The sequence below is a fragment of the Oncorhynchus nerka genome, linkage group LG17 (assembly GCF_034236695.1).
Source record: "Oncorhynchus nerka isolate Pitt River linkage group LG17, Oner_Uvic_2.0, whole genome shotgun sequence".
Lineage (NCBI taxonomy): Eukaryota > Metazoa > Chordata > Actinopteri > Salmoniformes > Salmonidae > Oncorhynchus > Oncorhynchus nerka.
In genome coordinates, this window is record NC_088412.1 from 28614491 (window position 1) to 28637817 (window position 23327).

Consider the following 23327-nt stretch of genomic DNA (forward strand, 5'->3'; position numbering starts at 1 on the left):
GTTGAGAACAAGTTCTCATTTGCAACTGCGACCTGACCAAGATAAAGCAAAGCAGTGTGACACAGACAACAACACAGGGTTACACACGGAATAAACAATAAACAAGCCAATAACACAAACAAGTCAATGACACAGTAGAGAAAAGAAAGTCTATATAAAGTGTGTGGAAAAGGCATGAGGAGGTAGGCAATAAATAGGCCATAGGAGCGAATAATTACAATTTAGCAGATTAACGCTGGAGTGATAAATGAGCAGATGATGATGTGCAAGTAGAGATACTGGTGTGCAAAAGAGCAGAAAAGTAAATAAATAAAAACAGTATGGGGATGAGGTAGGTAGATTGGGTGGGCTATTTACAGATGGACTATGTACAGCTGCAGTGATCGGTTAGCTGCTCAGATAGTTGATGTTTAAAGTTGGTGAGGGAAATAAAAGTCTCCAACTTCAGCGATTTTTGCAATTCGTTCCAGTCACTGGCAGCAGAGAACTGGAAAGAAAGGCGGCCAAATGAGGTGTTGGCTTTGGGGATGATCAGTGAGATATACCTGCTGGAATGTGTGCTTCGGGTGGGTGTTGTTATCCTGACCAGTGAACTGAGATAAGGCGGAGCTTTACCTAGCATAGACTTATAGATGACCTGGAGCCAGTGGGTCTGGCGACGAATATGTAGCGACTGCCAGCCGACTAGAGCATACAGGTCGCAGGGGTGGGTGGTATAAGGTGATTTGGTACCAAAACGGATGGCACTGTGATAGACTCCATCCAGTTTGCTCAGTAGAGTGTTGGAAGCTATTTTGTAGATGGCATCGCCGAAGTCGAGGATCAGTAGGATAGTCAGTTTTACTAGGGTAAGTTTGGCGGCGTGAGTGAAGGAGGCTTTGTTGCGAAATAGAAAGCTGATTCTAAGTTAAACCATTTAAAGGCAATGCTACCAAATACTAATTGAGTGTCTGTAAACGTCTGACCCACTGGGAATGTGATGAAAGAAATCAAATCTGAAATCTGAATTCTCTCTACTATTATCCTGACATTTCACATTCTTAAAATAATGTGGTGATCCTAACTGACCTTAGACAGGGAATTTTTACTAGGATTAAATGTCAGGAATTGTGAAAAACTGAGTTTAAATGTATTTGGCTAAGGTGTATGAACACTTCTATCTTCAATTGTATATGATACCCTTATCACATCTCATTCACCCATTTACTCCTTTTTTACATTTGCCCCGAAAATAGCAGGGTCAGATTCATCTCCTTTTACTGCTGTGACTCCACCCCCTCCTCTTGGACCCATCTCTGACTCATCTTCACCATCCCATCCCCACCATGGCCACCGGATCATCCCAGGAGCAGGCATAGCAGAAGATACATACCTCCATGAGAGTACAGAAGATATCACAGATTGAGCTATAGCAGTCAAAATAGTGTACCCCCCATGCATACTTGGGAGGAAGGACTATACATACACAGCAGAATCCATTTTACAATAATTCCACTTGTTCCTCACGTGAATATTATTGAGTGTAATTATTCAGTATTTCATGATAAAGAGTTGCTTGAAGATGTGTAGATAGATACTTTATACCTGCATGCATATATCTCAGTCCACAGCCCTCTGACTGGAGTTCTACTGTTTGCACTCAGACTCTCCTGTGACTGTTATTTATGGGGCTGCTGGTCGGTGTGTGGGTTTTTCTTAACCCAGGGGAGCAGGTTGATTGACAGAATAGAAGCAGGGAATAAGGGCTTTTTTCTTTTGCTGTACAGCTCTACTTGTGTTTAGCCAGAGAAGACTATGTCAGGAGCAGTTGCTTTATATTTCTCAGTCCATCTCCAGTGTACCTTAGTGGGCTGCTGTTTGATAAAGGAGTGGGCTGGGTTGGGGTGAGTGGAGTGGAGGAACAATTGATCAATACATTTCAGAATCTAATCAGGCCTTGGTACTGTTCTCTACGTTTTGGAGTTTAAATAGGGACCATGCCAACTTGAAAGAACAGAAAGTTTCGTAACCCTCCGTGTCTGCCTAACATCGGGTACATGGATGATAAACTTGGACAAATTCCCGGATGTGTCAATCACATTGGTTTAATAATGCACTCAAACACCCATGCCTTGTCACTCATCAGGGAATATTTTCTGTTTCCCATGTATTCCCGTGTTTATTACAAGATGTACTGTAGATCATCAGTGTCAAGGCTACTTGTTCTCATTTGTCAACAAGGAAATTCTGATTATCCTATAGCATTTAAACAAAATATAAGCCTTTTTGATGTTTTAAAATTAAACGTAGGCCTGTTATTAAATGGGGAGGTGGATAACCATTATTGCAAAATAAACATTTGTGAGGTTTATTTTTTAAGTATTCAGTTTGGTCATTTTAAAGACCTAAGTGCAATGGTGTCGACAGTATTTGTAACTAGGTTACATATTCTGAAAAATTGCAACAAAAAAAATGTAATGGCACCATTCACATTACATTTTTAAAACGCGTCATCAGACATTACAACACAGATGATCAGTTATTGTATGAGGACATCTTGTTACGTATGGAACCATACATAGCCTACCTCTTGTTGTGGGCTAATGATAACGACTAAACGATTTGATTACATTAGCCAACAGATAACGAAATCAAATGGAAAATATAACTTACTAAGCAACAGAATAGTAGTCAATCAGATCGCTGTGGAATACAACTCGTTTGTTCAAACAATCTCTTCTACTAATTACCTAAATGGATAGGACCTGTCAGGAGACTATTCCCTAATAGAATTTGCTCACAAGTGCAATTAAATGTTCTCCCTGCCCTCGCCTGAGGTCCCCTATCTTTCTTTTTCTGGCAAAGAAATGGGGAGCGCGTTCTGACATGATGCCTCGGCCACCGTGGTTCTCTATTTATGTTTCTATTTTTAGTCAAACGGAAAAAACATTTTTTTGCAAAATGCTACTGCTTTCTCCTCGTGCTTACAGAAGAACCTAGCTGGAGTAAACAAGAAGACCACTCTGCCCCGCTTCCGCCAGGTTGAGCGCTGATCAGAAGGAGTGGTGCTGAAATGAACATGACGCCTGAAATCCACCTGAGTAGGTATGTTTGAATGACGTTGTTCGTGTTTTGTCAAAACGATGGGCAGTAATGATGCTCCCTGTGGTTATTATGCCTCTTAAAGAGAAAATCCACTCCAAAACGATATTTGTTTCATTAGGCCACAATTGAAACTGGCCCAAAATGTGTTGCATGTCACAGCAGTCACGGTTTCAAAATATTAGATATTAGAAGCAAAGTGTCACCCGCCACATAATTTCCCCTTTAAATGTAGGAAGTTCATTCATTAAATGTGATGTTCAAACCTGTACATATATTCAGTGTTGTATGTGTCTCGGTCCACATATTGAGTGTATCGGTCTTGTCTCGGTATCGGATACATTTGTACTCGGTCTTGACTAGGTCTCAGACAGTGAGGACTCGTAATTTCTTCCCGAGACCAGCGGAGTAAAACTCGAATAATTATCAGCTTCCATTCAGTCAGCGCAAAAAAACGATTCACCAGGCCAAATATATACACTCCTTTCTTGAAAAAAATTATATTAACAGCCTTTATATCTATTATAGACATGTTTGCGCAGTGGCGAATTTATAGGCCTTCAATGTCACAGATTTGTGGACAGCAACCATAATACCAGCGCGCTCATGTAGAGAGTGCACTTTTTTGTAAAACACAAAGGGCCAGCGGTGTAGTAAAGGGTATACGCAGGTATAAATCGTGTACCCACTTTTTTTTCATTAGCCATTGCGTATACTCACTTCTTAATCCCTACGGATGCGTATCAAATTAGTGTAGTGGTGGTATAGGATTTAACAATTATGTAGTACAGATGAGAAATCATGAAAAGTAGCCTACACAATCGCAAAGCAAATTAAATATATTCACGTACGCTCCGCACACAACCTAGTTTCAGCGGAATATCACCTGCAGGCAGCAAGAGTGTGGAGCTCTCAACTGGTTTTGGCATGGAGCAGCTCACAGATGAATGACTTCGGTTGCCATTAGGGTAGGAAAGACGTTTCAATTTATGATATCTACCAGTAAATGTTATATAAGGTAACACTGGGTATGCAAACCAGGTGTTGGAAAGGTTTAGTCCAAAGTGTTGGTTAATAGGCTATTTGTGATATGCAATTGTCATCATGTGCTGTTTCCATCAGGGGTGTAGACATGGATGGGCCTGGGTGGACAGAGGCCCACCCACTGGGGAGCCAGGCCCTGACAGCCCACCCAATCAGATTGATGTGGTTTAAGCATTGTTGTGGACTTAGACCATCAAATCTTTGTATTTTTCTATATAAACAAAAAGTGTGGGCCTCCCGAGTGGCGCAGCGGTCTAAGGCACTGCATCGCTACAGATCCGGGCTCGAAACCCTCCTGGTAGTCCAAATTATTACTTAAGTAGTACTTTCAAGTCTTTTTACTAAAGTACTGAAAACATCTATTGGTAAATATAGGATTTTTCACACAGGGTGCCTTTCCTTCACTGGGTGGGCCATTTGGGAACTTTTTTGCAAAAATAGAGTATACCCATTTCTCCAGGCACTACTACACCACTGCATAGGGCTGATGGAAAGACAGCAGTCACACATAGCATGATGTTAAAGGATATGCAGTCCATAAACTCAGACATAATACGCAAGTAGGTCCCAATCATAAGAATACAAAAACAAAACCATTAAACATTTCCCAATCGAAATTTGCAATTGCAAAAAAACTTTCACGTTTAGCACACAAAGTAACCAGTGACCTAAAGTTTAAAGTTGAACTGACAGCATTTTGAACTACTTTGCAGATATGAAGGAACCAGGCAATCAGAATATCCGTCAAATGCAGTTCAATGCATGCTTAATTTAATTCACCAATACATTTCCTGGTAGTCCAAAAAATATTGCTATCAGGTTGTAAATCACAGCTGGCCTGGTACATTCTTTGCTGCCTCCATTCGGAGGCACTGTTTCAGTTTCAATAACTCAATATTCTGGACAAAAACAGACAAATGTAACTAATGCTGGGAATATCAATACAATCAAACTAGCGAGGGGCAATGATCACAAGTCAGCCATAACGTGGCTAATAGGCTAGCATATCTATTTATGTAGCAAGCTAAACACACAGAGCCTAACCTTCGCTAAATAGCTAGCTAGGTAGTTAGCTGCTAGGAGGATGTCATGTCATGCCATTGGAGCAGTCGGTGAGTGACTGACTTTTCCTCCTCATATCGTTTTTCTGTGGCTATACACAGCTAGAGATGCAGGTGTCATTTGGTTAGCTAGCAAGAACCTGAACAACTGATATCCAGTTAGCATATCTCTGCGTTCGAAAATTCACTCTGGCTATCTTTGATTTCAGAGCACTCTCGACCGAGTGTGCCAGAGCGCAGAACAACTGATGAATGTACAAATGCATAACACCCGCTGAATATGACTGGTGTTTGTAAACGTAGGGGGAAAATACAATACTTAGTCAATAATGCTCTAGATAACATGTAAACAGCCTAACAAGCTCTGCTAAGGTGAGTAAAATGCTCAGAATGAGATATTCTGTCATTTGTGTCTGGAAGTAGCTAGCTAGCAATCTAGCCAACTTTAGCTAGTTAGCTTGGGTGCTTGGTTGGGACAAGCATGCATTGGCAGGCAAGCTGCAGAAGGACGAGGAGGCTACAATTCCTCATCGTTTATCAGTGTAATTTTGAATGCCAACTAGCTGAAAAAGTTTGAGAGGATTTATCTAATGTTCCTTTGTTAGATTTGAGCTCATCTTGCTCTGGATAGTATTAGTTGTTATCTTGTTGTTGTTGATGTGCATAACTGAGGAAGAGAGAGCCTACCCTTTTACCTTTTCATGGTTGTTTAATCAATAGGACTGTAAAGTTCCCAAATGTAAGAGGACTCCCGTGGTGTTTCCATGTTTGCAGAAATCCATTCCGGTGTATTTTGTCGCTTTTGGCGAATGCGTTCTAATGATCTAATGTCGGCTATTGCAATTGCCTGTAAATACACAGTAAGATTCAAAGTGAATGACAGGCCTGTGTGGCAAATTGCTTGTTTATAAAAAGGTCTACTGTAGCTCTGACTGGCTATAAGCGCACCGGTCTGTGCAGACTCTGGTCCTGGACAAGACAGATGTTTTTATTCGGTTTTACTTACTGCATTGTCTATTAATTGTCCAAATGCGCAGCGGCTTTACCACTCTATATTGCTGTAGGATTTTCACAAATGCCTTAGTATATGTAATTCCCAAACATTCTTAGAATCTATGAAAACGTGAAAATGACCATATTTAAGTGGTCGCTTGTCAGATATAATTTTTTATAAGTGTCATATTCTATCATGTTGCTAAAATGCTGTCAGTTCCACTTTAAATGCAACAATATTTAAACACACATAAGTTATTTTCAAAGAGATGGCTAACAACAGCAAGCGCTCTGCAACAAATAACACAGTTCCAATCACCAGATGATGATCATTTGAAACTTAACTACTTGTTGAAAGTTATTATTGAAAAGGGAGAAGCTAAAAAAATAGCAAATACAGCCTCTTTAATAACACCTCCTGCATGCAGCTGCTGCAAACTAGCCGACAACAAAAGCTAGCTAGCTAGACCTTGGGAAACTACTGCTCGCTATTGTGCAATGATCTGTTGGCCTTCAAGAAGGCCGGAGTTTCAGTTAGTTTTTGTAAAAACGGTCCCACCCACTAAGTTAAGATGTGATTAGTCGATTCCACTGTCACTCTAAAAGTGTGCCCTAATAAATTTGAATGGCAGATGTCTTCATCTAGCTTCTGATGGCCTAGCCAATGGCTGACTAGCCAGCTAGATTTATCTCCCCAGAGACCAGCATATATACATTTTTTCGCTTCAGTTTTAACCCTTTCCTTTCAAACAAAAACGGAAGAGATTAAATCAGAACATATTTTAAAATAATAATATAATAATCATTATATTATTATAATCAATATTTTTTAAATCCTTAGCCCTTCTCTGAAGGTGTAGATGGCCCATTTGTCCCCACTATGTTTGGGTTAGTAATAATTTGTAGAGTGGCTCTATTTTCCCTCAGCGTGCATTTTTTCACTATTCTGAAAGTCTGAACATAGAAATACTGGACATTTTGAACTCTTATTATGGTGGTTTGACAAAATTACAATCAAATCAAATCAAATTAAATGTTATTAGTCACATGCACCGAATACAACAGGTTTAGAACTTACAGTGAAACGCTTACTTACAAGCACTCAACCAACAATGCGGTTTTAAAAATATGAACAAGAATAAGAAATAAAAGGAACAAGTCATTAAAGAGCAGCAGTAAAATAACAATAGCGAGACTATATACAGGGGGTTCGGGTACAGAGTCACCGGTTAGTCGAAGTAATTGAGGTAATATGTACATGTAGGTTGAGTTATTAAAGTGTCTATGCATAGATAATAACAGAGAGTAGCAGCGGCGTAAAAGAGGGGGGGAATAGTCTGGGTAGGACATTTTTTTAAATGAACTGGGGGTAGAAGCTGTTCAGAAGCCTCTTTGACCAAGACTTGGCACTCCAGTACCTCTTAGCAGAGAGAACAGTCTATGACTAGGGTGGCTGGAGTCTTTGACAATTTTTAGGACCTTCCTCTGACACCTTCTGGTATAGAGGTCCTGGATGGCAGGAAGCTTGGCCCCAGTGATGTACTGGGCCGTACGCACTACCCTCTGTAGCCCCTTGCGGTCAGAGGCCGAGCAATAGCCATACCAGGCAGTGATGCAACCTGTCCGGATGTTCTCGATGGTGCAGCTGTAGAACCTTTTAAGGATCTGAGGAACCATGACAAATATTTTCATTCTCCCGAGGGGGAATAGGTTTTGTCGTGCCCTCGTCACGACTGTCTTGGTGTGCTTGGACCATGTTAGTTTGTTGGTGATGTGGACACCAAGGAACTTGAAGCTCTCAACCTCCTACACTACAGCCCCGTCAATGAGAATGGGGGCGTGCTCGGTCCTCCTTTTCCTATCACAATCATCTCCTTTGTCTTGATCACGTTGAGGGAGAGGTTGTTGGTCTTCAATAGGACTTGCATTTTTCTGGTCTCGGGTTCGACTTGGTCCATTCATTGCGATTTCCGTGTCTGTGTCAAGTAGGCTACGTAGGCTTATCAAATGTAACTCGATAAGTAGAAGATAGCGATTTTGAGATTTCTCCTAGACACAGTGCTTTGTTCCAGGTTCAATACGAGTGACGTGTATCACTATAATAGCCTAAATTACAAAATTACAAATGTATTAAAAGTATAAATTCATTACAATTTCCAACAGATAAAATATTATTGCTCCTTGAATTTGGATTATTACTCATTATTTACCAGGATATTATTGCTATTTTATGAAGAAGATACAATAGAGAGCATAAATGGACCATTGAATTTTCTATTTTAATTTTGAATCATGTTTTTCCCAATCACAATTGACTGTTTTCGTGTGCATATTGGCTGCCTATAGTGATGGTTATAGTGATGGTAAAGCCTACACTGTACAGTTCTGCTCTCTCAGCCGTGTGTGTGTGAGCATGTTTAGTTACTGATCTACTGGCTTACAGGAAAACCTATGTGTATTTAAATTATGTGTATAACCCCTGGATGACAAACAGGGGGAGCAGTAATGAAGACATCAAGCAGCCATCTTGGTACTCCTCCTCCCAAAATATGTTTCAATCAATAGAAATGAATTTATAAATGTCATCATCTACGTTTTGACACGTTTATTATATTACAGACACCTTAATGCATGCTTTTAAATTATAATATGTGAGCTAAACATATTTTTTTCAAATAAATAATAAAGTAAAACATTTCCCTTAAATTAATTTTTAGAGAGTACTAATGTTACTGTCCCCACTACAACAACAAAAATACTTAAATATAGGTTATTTTTTTCCTTGAAACATTTAATTGAAATACTGTATAATTCCATTCGTTCCTATGGAGGACTGCTCCTACTCGGTAGTCCCAATATGGCCGACCGGTGGCTTCAACGCCTCTCAATGGTCAATACATAGTAACAGCAATCCAGGGTTTATATACATCTACGGTGCATTTAGGTTAGGTTAGGTTCAGCCTGTTCTTGTTTTATGCGTCAGGTAATTAATTCCCATGAAATGATTGGATGGAAACCTGGTTAATGACCCACAACTATCAACTGTATTTCAAGTAAGATAATAAGCTATATCCTCAAGTTATTTGTTCTCCTTGTAAATCACCAAACCACTTCCCTTAGTGTGTCTTGGTTTTAATAATAAGCATCGATGACGCTTCATTTCGTTAAAGGTAATCATGATGGCTAGCTAGCCTTTTGGGTGCAAACGTTTTAACATCTACAAGAAGGCATTGGGGAAGGCCTGGTTAGCCTATGAACAATAGCGGTCCAGTGGTGAGAATTAATGGTTGTATTCTGAGACCTCTTGGTCCTTGTGCTTTACCAATAAGGTGGATTTGTGAATCGCAGATGTCAATGAACTCGTACACTGAAATATTATATCTAATTAGAGGTGACTGGGTCAACAGCGGTGGCAGAAAAATCGCCATTTACTTGAGTTATAGGTTCCTGTTCACTCATTTTATTTGGAGGATACGTTCTAGCAAGGGATCAACCACTCGTTTACGCAAATTCCACAGTTTATACTATTTCAATAGTTATACTTCACTTGAGATATTTTGATCTGCTTTATGATATATTATTCTGCCTGTTTTTACTTTCATTACTAGGCAATGTATATGAATAAAATAAATAACATCCTAATTGTGTCACCCATTTTCTATCGAATGTGCATGTATCCTCTGTAGGCCTACATATATCAATGAATCTAATTGTATGACCTAATGTTGACAGTCTAAGTAAAAACATTTTCTCCACACTGTATTTATAATTCAAATGCATGTTTTCGAACCACTCGACAATCAGAGTAATTGAATAATCTTGGGGGGAAAAGTGTAATGAAAATGAAAGTGTTCGACGGGATGATTCCCTTGCCACACCGGCCTGGGTGAGAGGAGGGATGAAGGGGGTGGGTATAACTGGGACACCTGGCATAAAGACGGGTTTAGCGCTTGTGGGGCTGGTGTGGGGTGTAGCCTATTCCCAGAATATCCCTGCTGCTCCCATTCAATCAATTTGATGAGTGTTTTCATTTGACTAAACTACATTTCAAACGTTAAACACACAACGGCGTATGTGGTTTGTAGGCCATACAGCATTACAATGTGAAACAATGGAATCATCCGCTACATTTTAAATATCCTATAGCTTTATCTGAAATATCATATCACCATTATGCAAATGTAACAGAATATATTCTCTTTTTTAGACATGGGTTCACCTATAACCTAGTAGGCCTATATTGTCAGTCTGCAAATGATAGGCCAACTAGATTGAGTCATGTGGGTAGGAGGCTAGTATTTTTTTTTACAGCTGCAAAAACGAGTTTGTAGTTGTACAAAAACAGAAAAACAGAGAAAATATCCGAGACATGTATGTAGAAACGCGTGACTGTTCGTGTACCTTTAGGGGCAGGATAGTGTTAAGTTAACCAACAATAGCTGTATAAGCCTCCTTGGCGGTCGACAAAATACCCTTTGGAATTGACTCCCTTTATATCCATACATTGTAAGTGTGTTTAAATCCAATAAAGATGGATGTTTTAGTTGATTTTTAGATAAACCCCAAAGGTGGTTAATGGTTAAAGAATGTTTTTGAGGGGGGTATCTTAGTCCATTTGAAGTGAATATCCACCAAGTAACGAGATAACGATGGCAGTAATTTAGTTGTAATTAGATATAACGTTTTGTCAGTTTCATTCCGATTCACTCGAAATGACACAGGTGGACGCAAGGTGAACAGAAAAAACATATATTCCTTATGCCCCAAATGTCTGTTATAATCTTATGTAATTGTTGTATCGGGACAAAATATTCTACAGTTATTGTGTTCATTATCAAAATGATGTTGATTTTAAAGGCTATTATTCATATTCATATTCATATTATTGTTGTTATTATTATTGTAATTGCCTAATTCTATTATGATTAATAGGCTAAATGTATTATTTTAATGTTAGAAATGTTCATGATCATTATTGTAAACACTTGTTGTTAGTAATGGTGGTACGGGTTAGGGTAATAGCAGACATAAACCTGCCTACATGCTAGGTATTTTGTATTCAGATATTCCGAGATTCAGATGGTCGGCTGCTTGTACAATTTCGTTCAACCTGAGTGAAATAGGACTGCATGCTATTGTTTATCTGAACGCGTGGGACGCAGACCGAGCAAACTGTGCATTTCATTTTATGCTTGAAGAAAATTGGAAGCGAAGATTGAGTTCATCTAGCTTGAACTACGAACTCTCCTGAGGGAATATTTTATCCGAGAGCAGTCTCTCAAACGCGGAATTGAAATTAACACTGTCAGAAGGATTGTGCTTGGACTTCGAATACCTGTCAAGGCTCTCTGACAACAGGTCTTCATTACAGTCAGGTTACATCCTATTCATAGAGATCAGACACAAATATTGTGATTTTGTCCAATCAACAAAATGTAATTCAAATGTTGTTTTAGCCTACACACCAACGATGCTTTTTTGTATGCTATCGGCAACCAGATTCAATAACTCGTATAACCCTAAGAAATAGGACTTACTTTGCCTGAAGGTTTAGAGCAGAAAAAAGCATTTACCCACATGCAATTTATAGATAGCATAATTGTGAAATCGTTGACAATACGAGGAAACTGATTAATTTTATATCTCTTTCATATCAGAGCAGGTAGGCTATGGATTCGACTGTACAGACTAGTTAGCCTATAGGCTAACGGTTGCTCAATGTCACATTTCACGTCTCTGAAGAGTGATTTGGCATACCGGACTAGAGCAAAGTCTATCAAAGCATATTGTCATTTTCAATTGACCAACGTTTTACCCTTTCAGTTATACTGACAGAGAGACAATGCTACGAGCAAAGCAAGCCTGTATTTATTGATACTATCCTAAAGAAGGTCCCGCCTTTCTGGTGGCATTCTGTCTCGTCACTACTTCTTCCTTCTTCTCACCTGTTCTCACAAGCAGAATTCTTCCGCCCATTTGAGGCTAGTCCGAGGATCCTATTGGTCCCGGGCGGTGCCCATGCTATGGTGACGTCACGGTTGCCCCTGCAGTGTGAATGAATCAAGCAGCCTGTATGATCATACCAAAAGAGCACAGCGAAATCCGGCAAGCACAGGACAATATTCCAGAATAATAAAACAAACCGGACTTTAACGGGACAGCTAGATCTACAGAAGGGTCCATACCCAGTTTCTATTTGATATATTCGACCCTTTTCACTAAATAGACGGGAGCTTCAGCCCACCGTGTATATGTGTGTGTTTATTCCCGGTTTTGGATCACAATGATGCAAAGTGCCGCTGTTCTACCAACAGAGAGTCCTGTGAAGGGTCTACCGGAGATACTCGGAGTGCCAATGCAACGTAAGGCTTTTCCATTTCCTTTTCTATTGATTATATCATAAGGACATTGGCAGGTGAGCTTTGAAATGCTGCAGAGCACTGCTGTAGAACAGATGCAGCGGTTAATTACACAGGGTTGAGGGACAGACAGGCTAATGAAGACAGTGATATGTATTCATACTATTGTGGCTCTTACTCCACTGACTCATATTTTACGTGTGTTTTATATTATTATTTGAAGTGAGGATATTAGTAGCATCTCATTTTGATCTTCTGGTCCTCATATGGAATTTTATGGAATGCTGTATAGATAGAGATTCTTTGTCACAAATATGTATTGTTTAAACTGCTCACAGTGTTGTTTATAAACTCCAGCCCTTTGCACGAGTTGTACGTGCGGGTTTTACTCTATTTCAGAAGCCCCATGTGCATGGGCCTAGGTTTTGACGTGCATAATACTTTACTCATCAAGACATAGACACACTTTAAGATATTTATATTTTCTACCTCCTGTATTCTATTCCCTCGTGCTGTATGAGAGGGTTGCCTCTGGTTTACAATCAGAGACATGCAAGACAGCTGTTTATTTGCAAACGAGTCTGGCCACGTACGAGAGATCAGACGTTGTCATCACCTACTCTCTTTACCCAGCTGGTTTGACTGACAGCTATTACTGAGTCATATCTGAATGATTCAGGCTATATATGTTAATGTATGCTTTAATGTTTCTGTTAAAGCTGTGTTTTTGCACTATTGTAGGCTACATAATTGTACAATTATGTCTGTCTTATTATTGTTTGACACATACATGATATTATAGCCTACTAAAACAGGTGGTTTTGTCGTCATTTCTATTAAAACATGAAAAACATTAAATATTTCACTATATTGTGTGTGCAATAACTAGCCTACCTCAGCATCAAAGCAAAGAATTGCGTATCTTCGCATCTGCTCTTTATCGTCGTCATGTTAATCTTCAGGCCTATATAATCTGATCATGCGATCAAGATAGAACTGGGATAGGATAAATTCCTGACCTAATTATTCATGTGCGAGCCACTGAAATGTACAGATGGACCTATTATGGTTTTACCTCAAATGTTGCTCTTAATCCACAATGAAATACTCCTTTATATCGCAGATCCAAACGAGCCATTGCTTCTTTCAGCGCTGGAGAGTATAAACAAAACATATATATATATATATCAAAATCTAGACTAATTTCTTACGATTTAGTACATGATTGTATTCCGTTTTTTTATAGCGTGCACAACAGTTAACCCATTTAACTCATTTAAAAGAGAGACTGTCAAAAACTGTCTCTTGTATTAGTTAATACGACCTTCATTTAGGCTACCATACATTATTGATAAAGGTAGTGAAACATAACGCATAATGCACAAAGTGAAACAACGCAGAATTGTGAAATATAATTTGTTTAACGTGTACAAATAGCCTGTATATTGGCGGCGTATGCTCTTTAATTTTGTAAATCGAGGGAGATTAAAAGATTGGGTAAAGATCTTGCCACTCAACCCCCCTTGGTGCATACATGCTGGATTTAATACCGGATTACTCTACGAATAAAAATATTTTAGTATTATGTATCTAAACATTATTATCATGATGAATATGGCTGTTCGCATGCTCTTACGAATAAGGGTAATTATTCTTAAACGGTTTTTGGCACAAAGCCCCAAGAAGAAGAAGATTACTTCCTGAATAGAGTTTACAGTCTGCTTGCTTTGAAGTGTAGGTCATGCTATCTACAACACATATCAACTATAGGCCTATGAGCTCCATAGGCTATGAGCTCGTTCCCTAATACTATAGGCTTCGTATAAAGGTGTTACAGTACAGTCATTCCGATGCTGTAGCTAATAAGCACATGACTTGGTTGATATGAAACACTTTTTAAGTCCTGTTAAAAAAAAAAAAAGTTAGTATCCCTATCAGACTGGTGAGAAATGAACATCTATCGAAATACAGCCGCCTAACAGAGGAAAGGAAGCGTATAGGATCACATTTTCTTAGATTTGAGGACCCCTCTTGAGGCACACCAGAGATCTTAAGTGGTATAATCGTGTGATTTATAAGTCAAGCAGAGAGAGAGAGAGAGAGAGAGAGGGGAAGTGTAGAGGCTATTAGACATCGAGCGTGAATAGGCCTACTGCCAAGATTGGCTGCATGCTGGAGGCCCTTGAGCTATCCTTTCAGCACCACCACTGCCGCCAAAATCTAATGAACAAAAGCACCACAAATCAGAGGAATTATTTCATATTTTGTGGATGTAAAATACACCTATCTTTAATTCAGTTTTGTATTGACTCGTATTGAAAATACATGTACTCCATAGTTATCGTAGTGTGAAGTTGATTGGGAAATACCTGTTATGTAAATGTCTGTAGGCATAATGCCACATCACAATAGTAAAAATACAAGATATTGAGCTTTGCAGCATCTTTTCATTTACTTGGGCCTACACCTTTATAAGTGGAATGTAACACGTATACCTCTATTCTTTGTGTATGCGGCTTATGTATGAATGTTGCTGATTGAGCAGCCTTCCAGAAACAATAAATATGAAAATTGTAGTCCTCCAAAATGTCTCCCAACGTACAGAATGAAGAAGCACATGTAGTATTACTTCTCGTGACCTCTATAGCGCACGTTTAAACAGCTTGGTATGGGTGTGATTAGATTAATGATTTAGACAGTGTGATTTCATGTGTAATTGATTTAAAACAACAACTAGTTTGGGATAGGCTAATTGCAGACCTTAGATACAGTGAAAATATTAAACTCCTGGAGCACAGAAAAAAATCAGCTGGATAATGATTTTACGCACAGAATGCCGCTTATCCCGATTGCATCAATTTGAATGAGTTTGAGGGGTCCGTTCTAATTTCGATTTCCTTATGTTCTTGCCACTATTCTAAGATATTGAAAATTCTCTTTTTTTTAATGAGATACCTCTTCACCTGGCCATTGTTCACATGGTTAAGCTACCAATGCAGGGAAATGACTTCCCGAGGTTTCATATTCATATCAAAGGAAAAAAACAAGGCTGTATAATAATAATATGTATTGTTATATCACATTGTAATATTTATCTCTATATATATTTATAAATCTAATAATACATCTGATTATTCGTTTTTTTTTGCATAGCCTAATCTTATCACAGCAATAGTGACGCTGCTCTGGTGATGTTGATGGTGATAATTAATGGTGTATTGTGGTGATAATGGTGTATGGTTTTTAATACTATTAGTGCTCCTACTTATAACCTAGTTTTCTTCATTCATGCCATTATTACTCGGTTTAAGATAAGAAAAATCGAATCAGTGGGGTCCAATCAAGTCCACTTCAAGGCTAAATATTGTGTCACTGGCACAGGCACTTGATTTAAAAAAGCAGAGTAAAGGAATGGGATCAATCTCCATCTCAAATCGAATGAATGTCATGGTGGACACAATTTACTCTGTCAGACTATGTTTTTATCGAGGTCGAATATAATGATGAGGAATTGCATTACTGTTTTATTTTGTATTTTTTTTAATATAATTTTATCCGGATCTGATCTTGTAAACCGGCCTCGGCAATGTTCTGTCTCCTTGCAGTATTCCAGGACCAGGATATTGTCTTAACGCATTCTGTGTATTCTATCTCTCTCTCTCCCTCCAGAAATCCCCCAGTGTGCGGGCTGTAGTCAACACATCCTCGACAAGTTCATCCTGAAGGTGCTGGACCGCCACTGGCACTCCAAGTGCCTCAAGTGCGCGGATTGTCAAGCGTTGCTGGCAGACAAGTGTTTCTCGCGGGCGGGAAATGTGTACTGCAAAGAGGACTTTTTCAAGTGAGTATAACTTCATTTATAAACGTATTGAATGGGAATTTCGAACATTTGATTATAGCAAGCTTAATGGAATTATATGTAAAAGTAATGTACTTTTAAGCAAAGCTAGCATTATATTTAATTGCCTACATTCAAGTGAGCTAAAAAATGCCAACATGATTGCACTGGCTTTGACTTGTGAAATCACTCAAATCATCATACAATTATCAAAATTAGCCTATCCTATAGCCAAATTTAATTGATCGCACAAAACAAACCATTTTACGTGATTTGGCATTACAAACCAAATAGTATTGTAGGCCTACGCAAATCCATGACTCTTGCATTTAACATGCGACTCACATAGATCTACACATAACACACCATAGGCCTATAATTAACAGACTATGAGACTAGAACAGAATGCCATGATATAACAGTAATATTCACAATGGGCGTCCATAGCTTATAGAGGTCTCCAACCTTTTCTTTGTCGATATCACTTTATGATTCAAAATGCAAGCCGAGTGCAATTCTCTGCTGGGCACGGGAGATCAAGTGCTCCTACAATATATTGTGTGATATCAATTACATTATCAATAGCATATAGGGCCTAACTATAGTGCATGGGCGGGGAACACAGGGCAAAGTTCTACTTCCAATTCAATTAAATTCCTAAAAATGACTGGAAATAACTATTGCTTCGTGCATTTGCTTATTTTCATATATAATAAGAGAGGTCTGTTTTTCTCAATGTAGTCCTACCCATTATTATAAATAACGTAGTCCCTTATATTTCAAAACTCGAGTCTCAAGCTAGGCTACCTGATAACACTGGCAATGGGTCAGTTGTTGTAGCCAATTACTTGTGAGGTACATCAGAGCATAAATTGAAATAACTAGTTTTTTTATTTCACTGGACTGATGGTGACGTCTCATCGGAGGGTGGGAGAGAGTGCGAGTCGAAGTGGAGAAGCGTTTTTCATGATTTCTAAAAGTGTTGAATAAAAACAGCGCTCGATTAGATCAATGCAATCAATGACTGATATAGAGGGGGACTGGAGGCCCTTCATGTCGAAAACACTGATATCAAATAACTTGGCAAATGCTTCAACATCCTCTTCTATACACGGTCTCTTGAATTTTCTTTAGCTTTGTTTGGCCATTTTACTTGAGTCTTAGCTAGCTAGCTAAAGGTGAGCAGCCTGCGGTGAGTAGCCTACACAGCGATAGCTACTGTTTACTTCACATGGTATCCGTGCGAAATGACACGTGCCAGAACCACCCATTATTTTGAATTATTATTTGTTTTATTCGTATTTCATTCTTTATTTTCAGGTAAATAATCAAGCATAATTCAAATTAATTACATAGGTCTAAATAAAATCGTATTTTACGCATAGCACTAGATTTTATGTAAGATGTCCTTGAGTGTCCTGAAGGCATCTGCCAAATAAAATGTATTATTATTATGGTCTATATATCCCTTTCGTTTTCCCACCCCGTACTGCGTACTATGAATTTCATCTGATGACGTATGTATGTTTAGACCTGGATTGAAATAGGTGCCGGTACTCATTTTAGGTGAAGGTACCATTTATATTTAGGTGCAGGAACTCCTCAATTCTTTTGAGGTAATATTCTATAGGAGGTGCAGGAACTCGAGCAGAAGAAAAATTGAGATGCCAGTACTCAGTTCCAGTGAGCTCCTGCCCAAGTCAAGTACTGTGATTAGGTAAAAAGACAAATAATGTCCTGTTTGAAACACTGACAATCGGATTGGGTGGGTTTGGCATGCGCCCACCCAGGCACACCTGTGCCTATGCCCCTGGTCAGTGAGGACTTTCCTCTTTGCATAGTTAACTTTCATAATGTTAGAGAAAAGGCTTGTGTCAAGACTTAGTGACATGATCAACACAATGAGGTTAATCAAGCTGAACATCCTACAACATCCTCCTGCCTTTCTGGCCATGTTGAATACTTATGTTGGATAAGACAGAACACATAACACTCAAACTTTCAACTCCAAAGACACTCTATACAAATTCAATTTATTACTGCTCTACCAGCCCTAGCTGGACACACAAAACAGCAACTTTGAATTTCTTCTCTTCCCTCTTTCTCCCCCTTTTGCTTCCATCTTTTTACGATTGGATTTCTGAGGCATTAAAGAAGAAAATTAAGTTTGACTTTTATCCAAAACAGGATCCGTACAGGCTTTTACTAAATCATGTTTGAGAGGTTTTAATGTCAGAAGCTTCAATGAGACCTAAAAAGCGTGCAAGTCAGAGAGTGGAGGCTAACTTTATTAGGTGGCCCTGGGGACAATAGGGGGGATTTTTTTAAATGTTAAAACTGCAGTGGTGCTGTGCACTAGAGGGACGGGAGAGAGGAAGAGGAGAGGGAGGATGAGGATGGGAATGGGGCTGAGGCGGGGGCTTGGAACTGGAGTATAGTGCTGGATTCCCAGCAGTGATGAAGAAACTTCACCTTGGTCTGAAGGAAGGGTTTATTTCTCTGTATAGGCTGTGTGATTTACAGCCCCTCCTGAGTCGGTGCTTTACTGGTTCTCTTCAGTGTGTTTACTCAGAGCTCTCTCTATTGGATCTCTCAGCCCCCACTATACCACTACATTGATCCATGCCATTTGTCAACCTGAGGACCAGCCTACCACCAACACAAATGCATTCCACCACTGATGCTTTCCCCCTCTACAACTTATACAGCTATTATTACTATTATTAGTGTAAATAGAGGCGAAAACGATGCATGCTATGTCATAACTATGTTATAGACCTTCTTTGTTATCATCCGCCTCTGTCTGAGCTGACTAGGGTTGGATCTACCTGTTGTGGATGGGGTTTGAGTATCTGACGGCAGGTGTGTATGTGTGTGTGTTTACTTGCAGGCGGTTTGGAACAAAGTGTGCATCATGCCAACAGGGGATACCGCCGACCCAGGTGGTGCGGAAGGCCCAGGACTTTGTGTACCACCTGCACTGCTTCGCCTGTGTCATGTGCAGCCGGCAGCTGGCCACTGGGGATGAGTTCTACCTCATGGAAGACGGCAGGCTGGTGTGCAAGGAGGACTACGAGACGGCCAAACAGAATGGTAGGTGTCTGACTGGGTCATCCTCCTATTGCTTTGGCCACTGTTTTGTGTGAGTAATATTTTGTGTGAATAATTCAGTCTTGTCTCCTTGGTAACCTGTTCTATTTAGAACATTCTCACCAAATAGACTTGAGACTAGCAGCCTCAAGCTTGTTCACCCGTGTGGCATGGTGCTCTAAATCTCTGCTGGCTTCTGCAGGGGAGCTGTGGAGAAAGGTGCAGGAATTAGGAGACAGTTAGTTCAGCAGACAGCAAGGTGCAGTTAACCAACCTGGATTCATGGGTAGATGTAACATAATCAACGAAAATCTGTGAGACTCAAATTAGTATGATATGTTATCTTTGGTATGGAATGTATTCATTTGTAGATTTTCATCATCCATTTCGAATGATATGTTACGAATTACAATTTGTATGTTAGGAATTACAATTTGTATGGTATGTTACGAAATACAATTTGTATGATATGTTGCGTATTACAATTTGTATAATATGTTACGCAATTGCCATACCTTTGATATGTTACGAATTCCAATTTGATGTGGCTAACATTAGCTAAGTGGCTAATGCTAATGTTAGCTAGGTGGCTAACGTTAGCTGGGTGGCTAACGTTAGCTAGGTGGCTAACGTTAGCTAGGTGGCTAACGTTAGCTATGCTAGGTGTAGCTAAAAAGTAGTAAGTAGTTGCAAAGTTGTCTGTGATAAGATTTGAAAACGCATCCTTTGGGTTGCTAGACGTTCGCCTTATACGCCTACCCATTCACCTTGAACGAACAATCACCCTCATTTCATTTTTGCCTTAATTAAGTAACCTTCTGTCTTATATAACCATACCAAACATAACATATCATACTAATTTGAGTGTCCCATATTTTTATTTACTATGTTACGTCAAGTCTATGAGACCAGCCTGCATTAACTCCTTTATGTACAATAATACTGAAGAATTGAAAGATCACAAGAGGCAAGGGGATAGTGAAGAGGGGGTCCCAGTGGGTGTCTCTCAGTGTCCTGCCTGGGCATTAAATCTCCAGTTTCTGTGACCTTTTATGGATCTGATTTTGAAAGCTCTGCCTGTGTATTTATGGAGATTTACATGGCCTGCTGATTGTTTATCTTTAAGTGATGCAATGCACTTTTACGGTGGGCCACCAATAACTCCCTTCTTCTGGAATTCTCCTGGGAGATTTATGTCCCTTACAGCTAGAGTTGGACAGTTTGAGAAGGGTATCAACTTGCCATACATGGCACCTCAGTCCATTCAAGCAAGTTCTTCACCTGTATTTATTAGTCGATATACAAAATCAAAAACCCACAGGTTAATTACAATAAAAATGCTAGTCACAAATATAGCTAAATATCTAAAGGGTATTTTATAATCCTTGCATGTCTTTCTCAGATGATTCAGAGGCAGGTGCAAAGCGACCACGAACCACCATCACAGCCAAACAGCTGGAGACCCTTAAAATCGCCTACAAGAACTCTCCCAAGCCAGCGCGCCACGTCCGCGAGCAGCTCTCCTCAGAGACGGGGCTGGACATGAGAGTAGTGCAGGTGTGTGCCTCACAACAGGATCTCTATTACCAAGCGGAGCAGTTTTCTAGTTTGGACTAGTTTAAGAAAACATCCCAGTGATAATATGTAGATATGAACACAAATTAGAAGAGTAAAACCTCTCTTCTTTATTTACTGAGAAATGTCTCTCATCCCCCAATGGCAGGTGTGGTTCCAGAATCGTCGTGCAAAAGAGAAGCGTCTGAAGAAGGACGCAGGGCGGCACCGCTGGGGTCAGTTTTACAAAAGTGTCAAACGTAACCGAGGGGGCAACAAAGTGGAGAAGGAGAGTTCAGCAGATGATGCGGGACTGAGCGACAGTGAGCTCAGCTTCAGAGGTCAGTATGGCTAACCCAACCCCAAACCTCTTTCTTCTCTCTCTCTCTCTCTTCCTCAACTCCTCCTCCTCTTCTCTTGTCTTCCTTTTCACATATCTCCATGGGAGCCTACATGAAAAGAGAAGCGTTGGCCATGCAAATGACATTTTACACATCCCCATGTTTTTATGGTTATTTGATGTTTGTGAGCCCGTTTTGGGGACTCATAAAAGTCTCAAGCCACTTTTAAAAGGAGGCTGTTTTTACGAGAAATGAAAACACCGTAGCAGAAACTCTATAAAGTAGGTGAAGCTTTTAGTCAATTAGAGGGAAAGTGCTCTGGGGCATTGTTGTTATTGAAACAGCACTGGAGGGACTGTCAGAGACAAATATTTTGTATTGCATGAACAGACCCCCTTTGTTTGAGCTTAAGATACATCATGACTCTGTCGTCTCTTACTAAGCGCTGGGGGAACACTATTAAGTACTACACACCTATGCCATTTACCTAGATGAAATCCAGATTATGTTGCCTCAATAAAATGGTTTCATAAAGGCACTTAATTCTATTTAAAGATAACAGCTGTATAATGTTGATATAGTTGAGGACAACTCCATAGAAGTGTTAAAACACCACTGTGTGGCTAATTGATAGTTGCTAACTCCCTCCTCTCTTCCACCAGACGACCAGATCCTGTCAGACCTGGGCCACACCAACGGTCTGTATGGGAGTGTGGGCGACGTGGCCAACGGAGGCTTGTTGAACGGAGGCTTCTCTCTGGACGCTGCTGGACAACCCTATCATGACATTCGGCCGGGCAGTCCCTACGGCCTCCCCCAGTCGCCGTCGTCCATCGCCTCGCTGTCCGGCCACACCCCGCTGCTCAACAACCTGGGCTTCACCATGGACAGCATCATGATCCAGGGGGGGCAGGGTGGCGTGGGACAGGCTCTCAGGGCCATGGCAGGAGGCCCCACCTCTGACCTCTCCACAGGGAGCAGCACGGGCTACCCAGACTTCCCCACCAGCCCTGCCTCATGGCTGGACGAGATGGACCACTCCCAGTTCTGAGCTCCACCATGAACACAGCAGACTGACTGGGGAACAGAGACAGACGAAGCAGGCTTTTTACATTTCTATTTCCCTGAAACTTGATATAGTTTGTTGTCCAATAATGGATGTGGAAGTGGTAGACATGCTACACGTCAGCTACCCTCCCACCACAACAGAGTAAAGGAAGTATGGAGACCCACCACTGACCAGAGCAGAGCAGTGGCGCCACACAGAACAGAACGGAAGGACGAAACACTACTGAATGTTGAACTTACACTGTATTCTACTTTTTTTATGGATGGATTTTTTTTCATTCTTTGGAAAAACTGGATTTGAAATTTCCAGCATGAGTTTGTGCATTGGGATGGTGTTTGTCATTAAACCCTGAGGCAAGCCCAAACAGCTATCAGCAATGTACAGTGGTTAGCTAGCTTAGAGGAAGTATTTAGTGTTGTGCGCATTGCGTCTATGCACTTAGCTAGCTACAGTCCCATAGCTTACATTGCATATGAAGTGTGACTGGCTCATCCGTGGATGTATGGAGAAAATTACTTATTTATTCTTTTTTTCGGGGGGGGGGGGGGGGGGGGGACTCCCCCACATGTGTTTCGTGCACTCTGATTGGCTCAAAGTCAAGTTATTGGCCATTGACGAGCATTGCGATTCTACAAGTAGAAACGGTAGGTTATTCACTACCGGGTCAGCACGCAGCAGGTGCCGCTTTTGTTCTAGCAAGAGAAGGAACGGCCTCCCACTCCTATCAACAGGGAGATTCTCTGTGAGTTTCATGCTTTAGGGCCACAATCTAAATGGAATCCCTAAAAAAGAAGCTTCCTGCATGCTTCTGAATGAGGAGGATCACTGTTGAAAAGCATTTTACATTGGCAATGCACTTTACACTTCTCTTTGTACATGGACAGCAACAAACAGAAA

The 23327-nt window shown here is 40.2% G+C and overlaps 1 protein-coding gene across 1 annotated transcript; it reads left to right on the plus strand.

The window, feature by feature from the left end:
* The first annotated feature begins 12280 nt into the window (after positions 1-12280).
* LOC115145478 (LIM/homeobox protein Lhx4-like) lies at positions 12281-22932 on the plus strand. The gene is made up of 6 exons (XM_029687011.1): positions 12281-12541; positions 16208-16379; positions 19267-19469; positions 20869-21023; positions 21190-21361; positions 22024-22932. The coding sequence occupies exons 1-6, from the start codon at positions 12463-12465 to the stop codon at positions 22410-22412; spliced, it is 1170 nt and encodes a 389-aa protein (XP_029542871.1). The 5' UTR covers positions 12281-12462; the 3' UTR covers positions 22413-22932.
* The last annotated feature ends 395 nt before the right edge of the window (positions 22933-23327 follow it).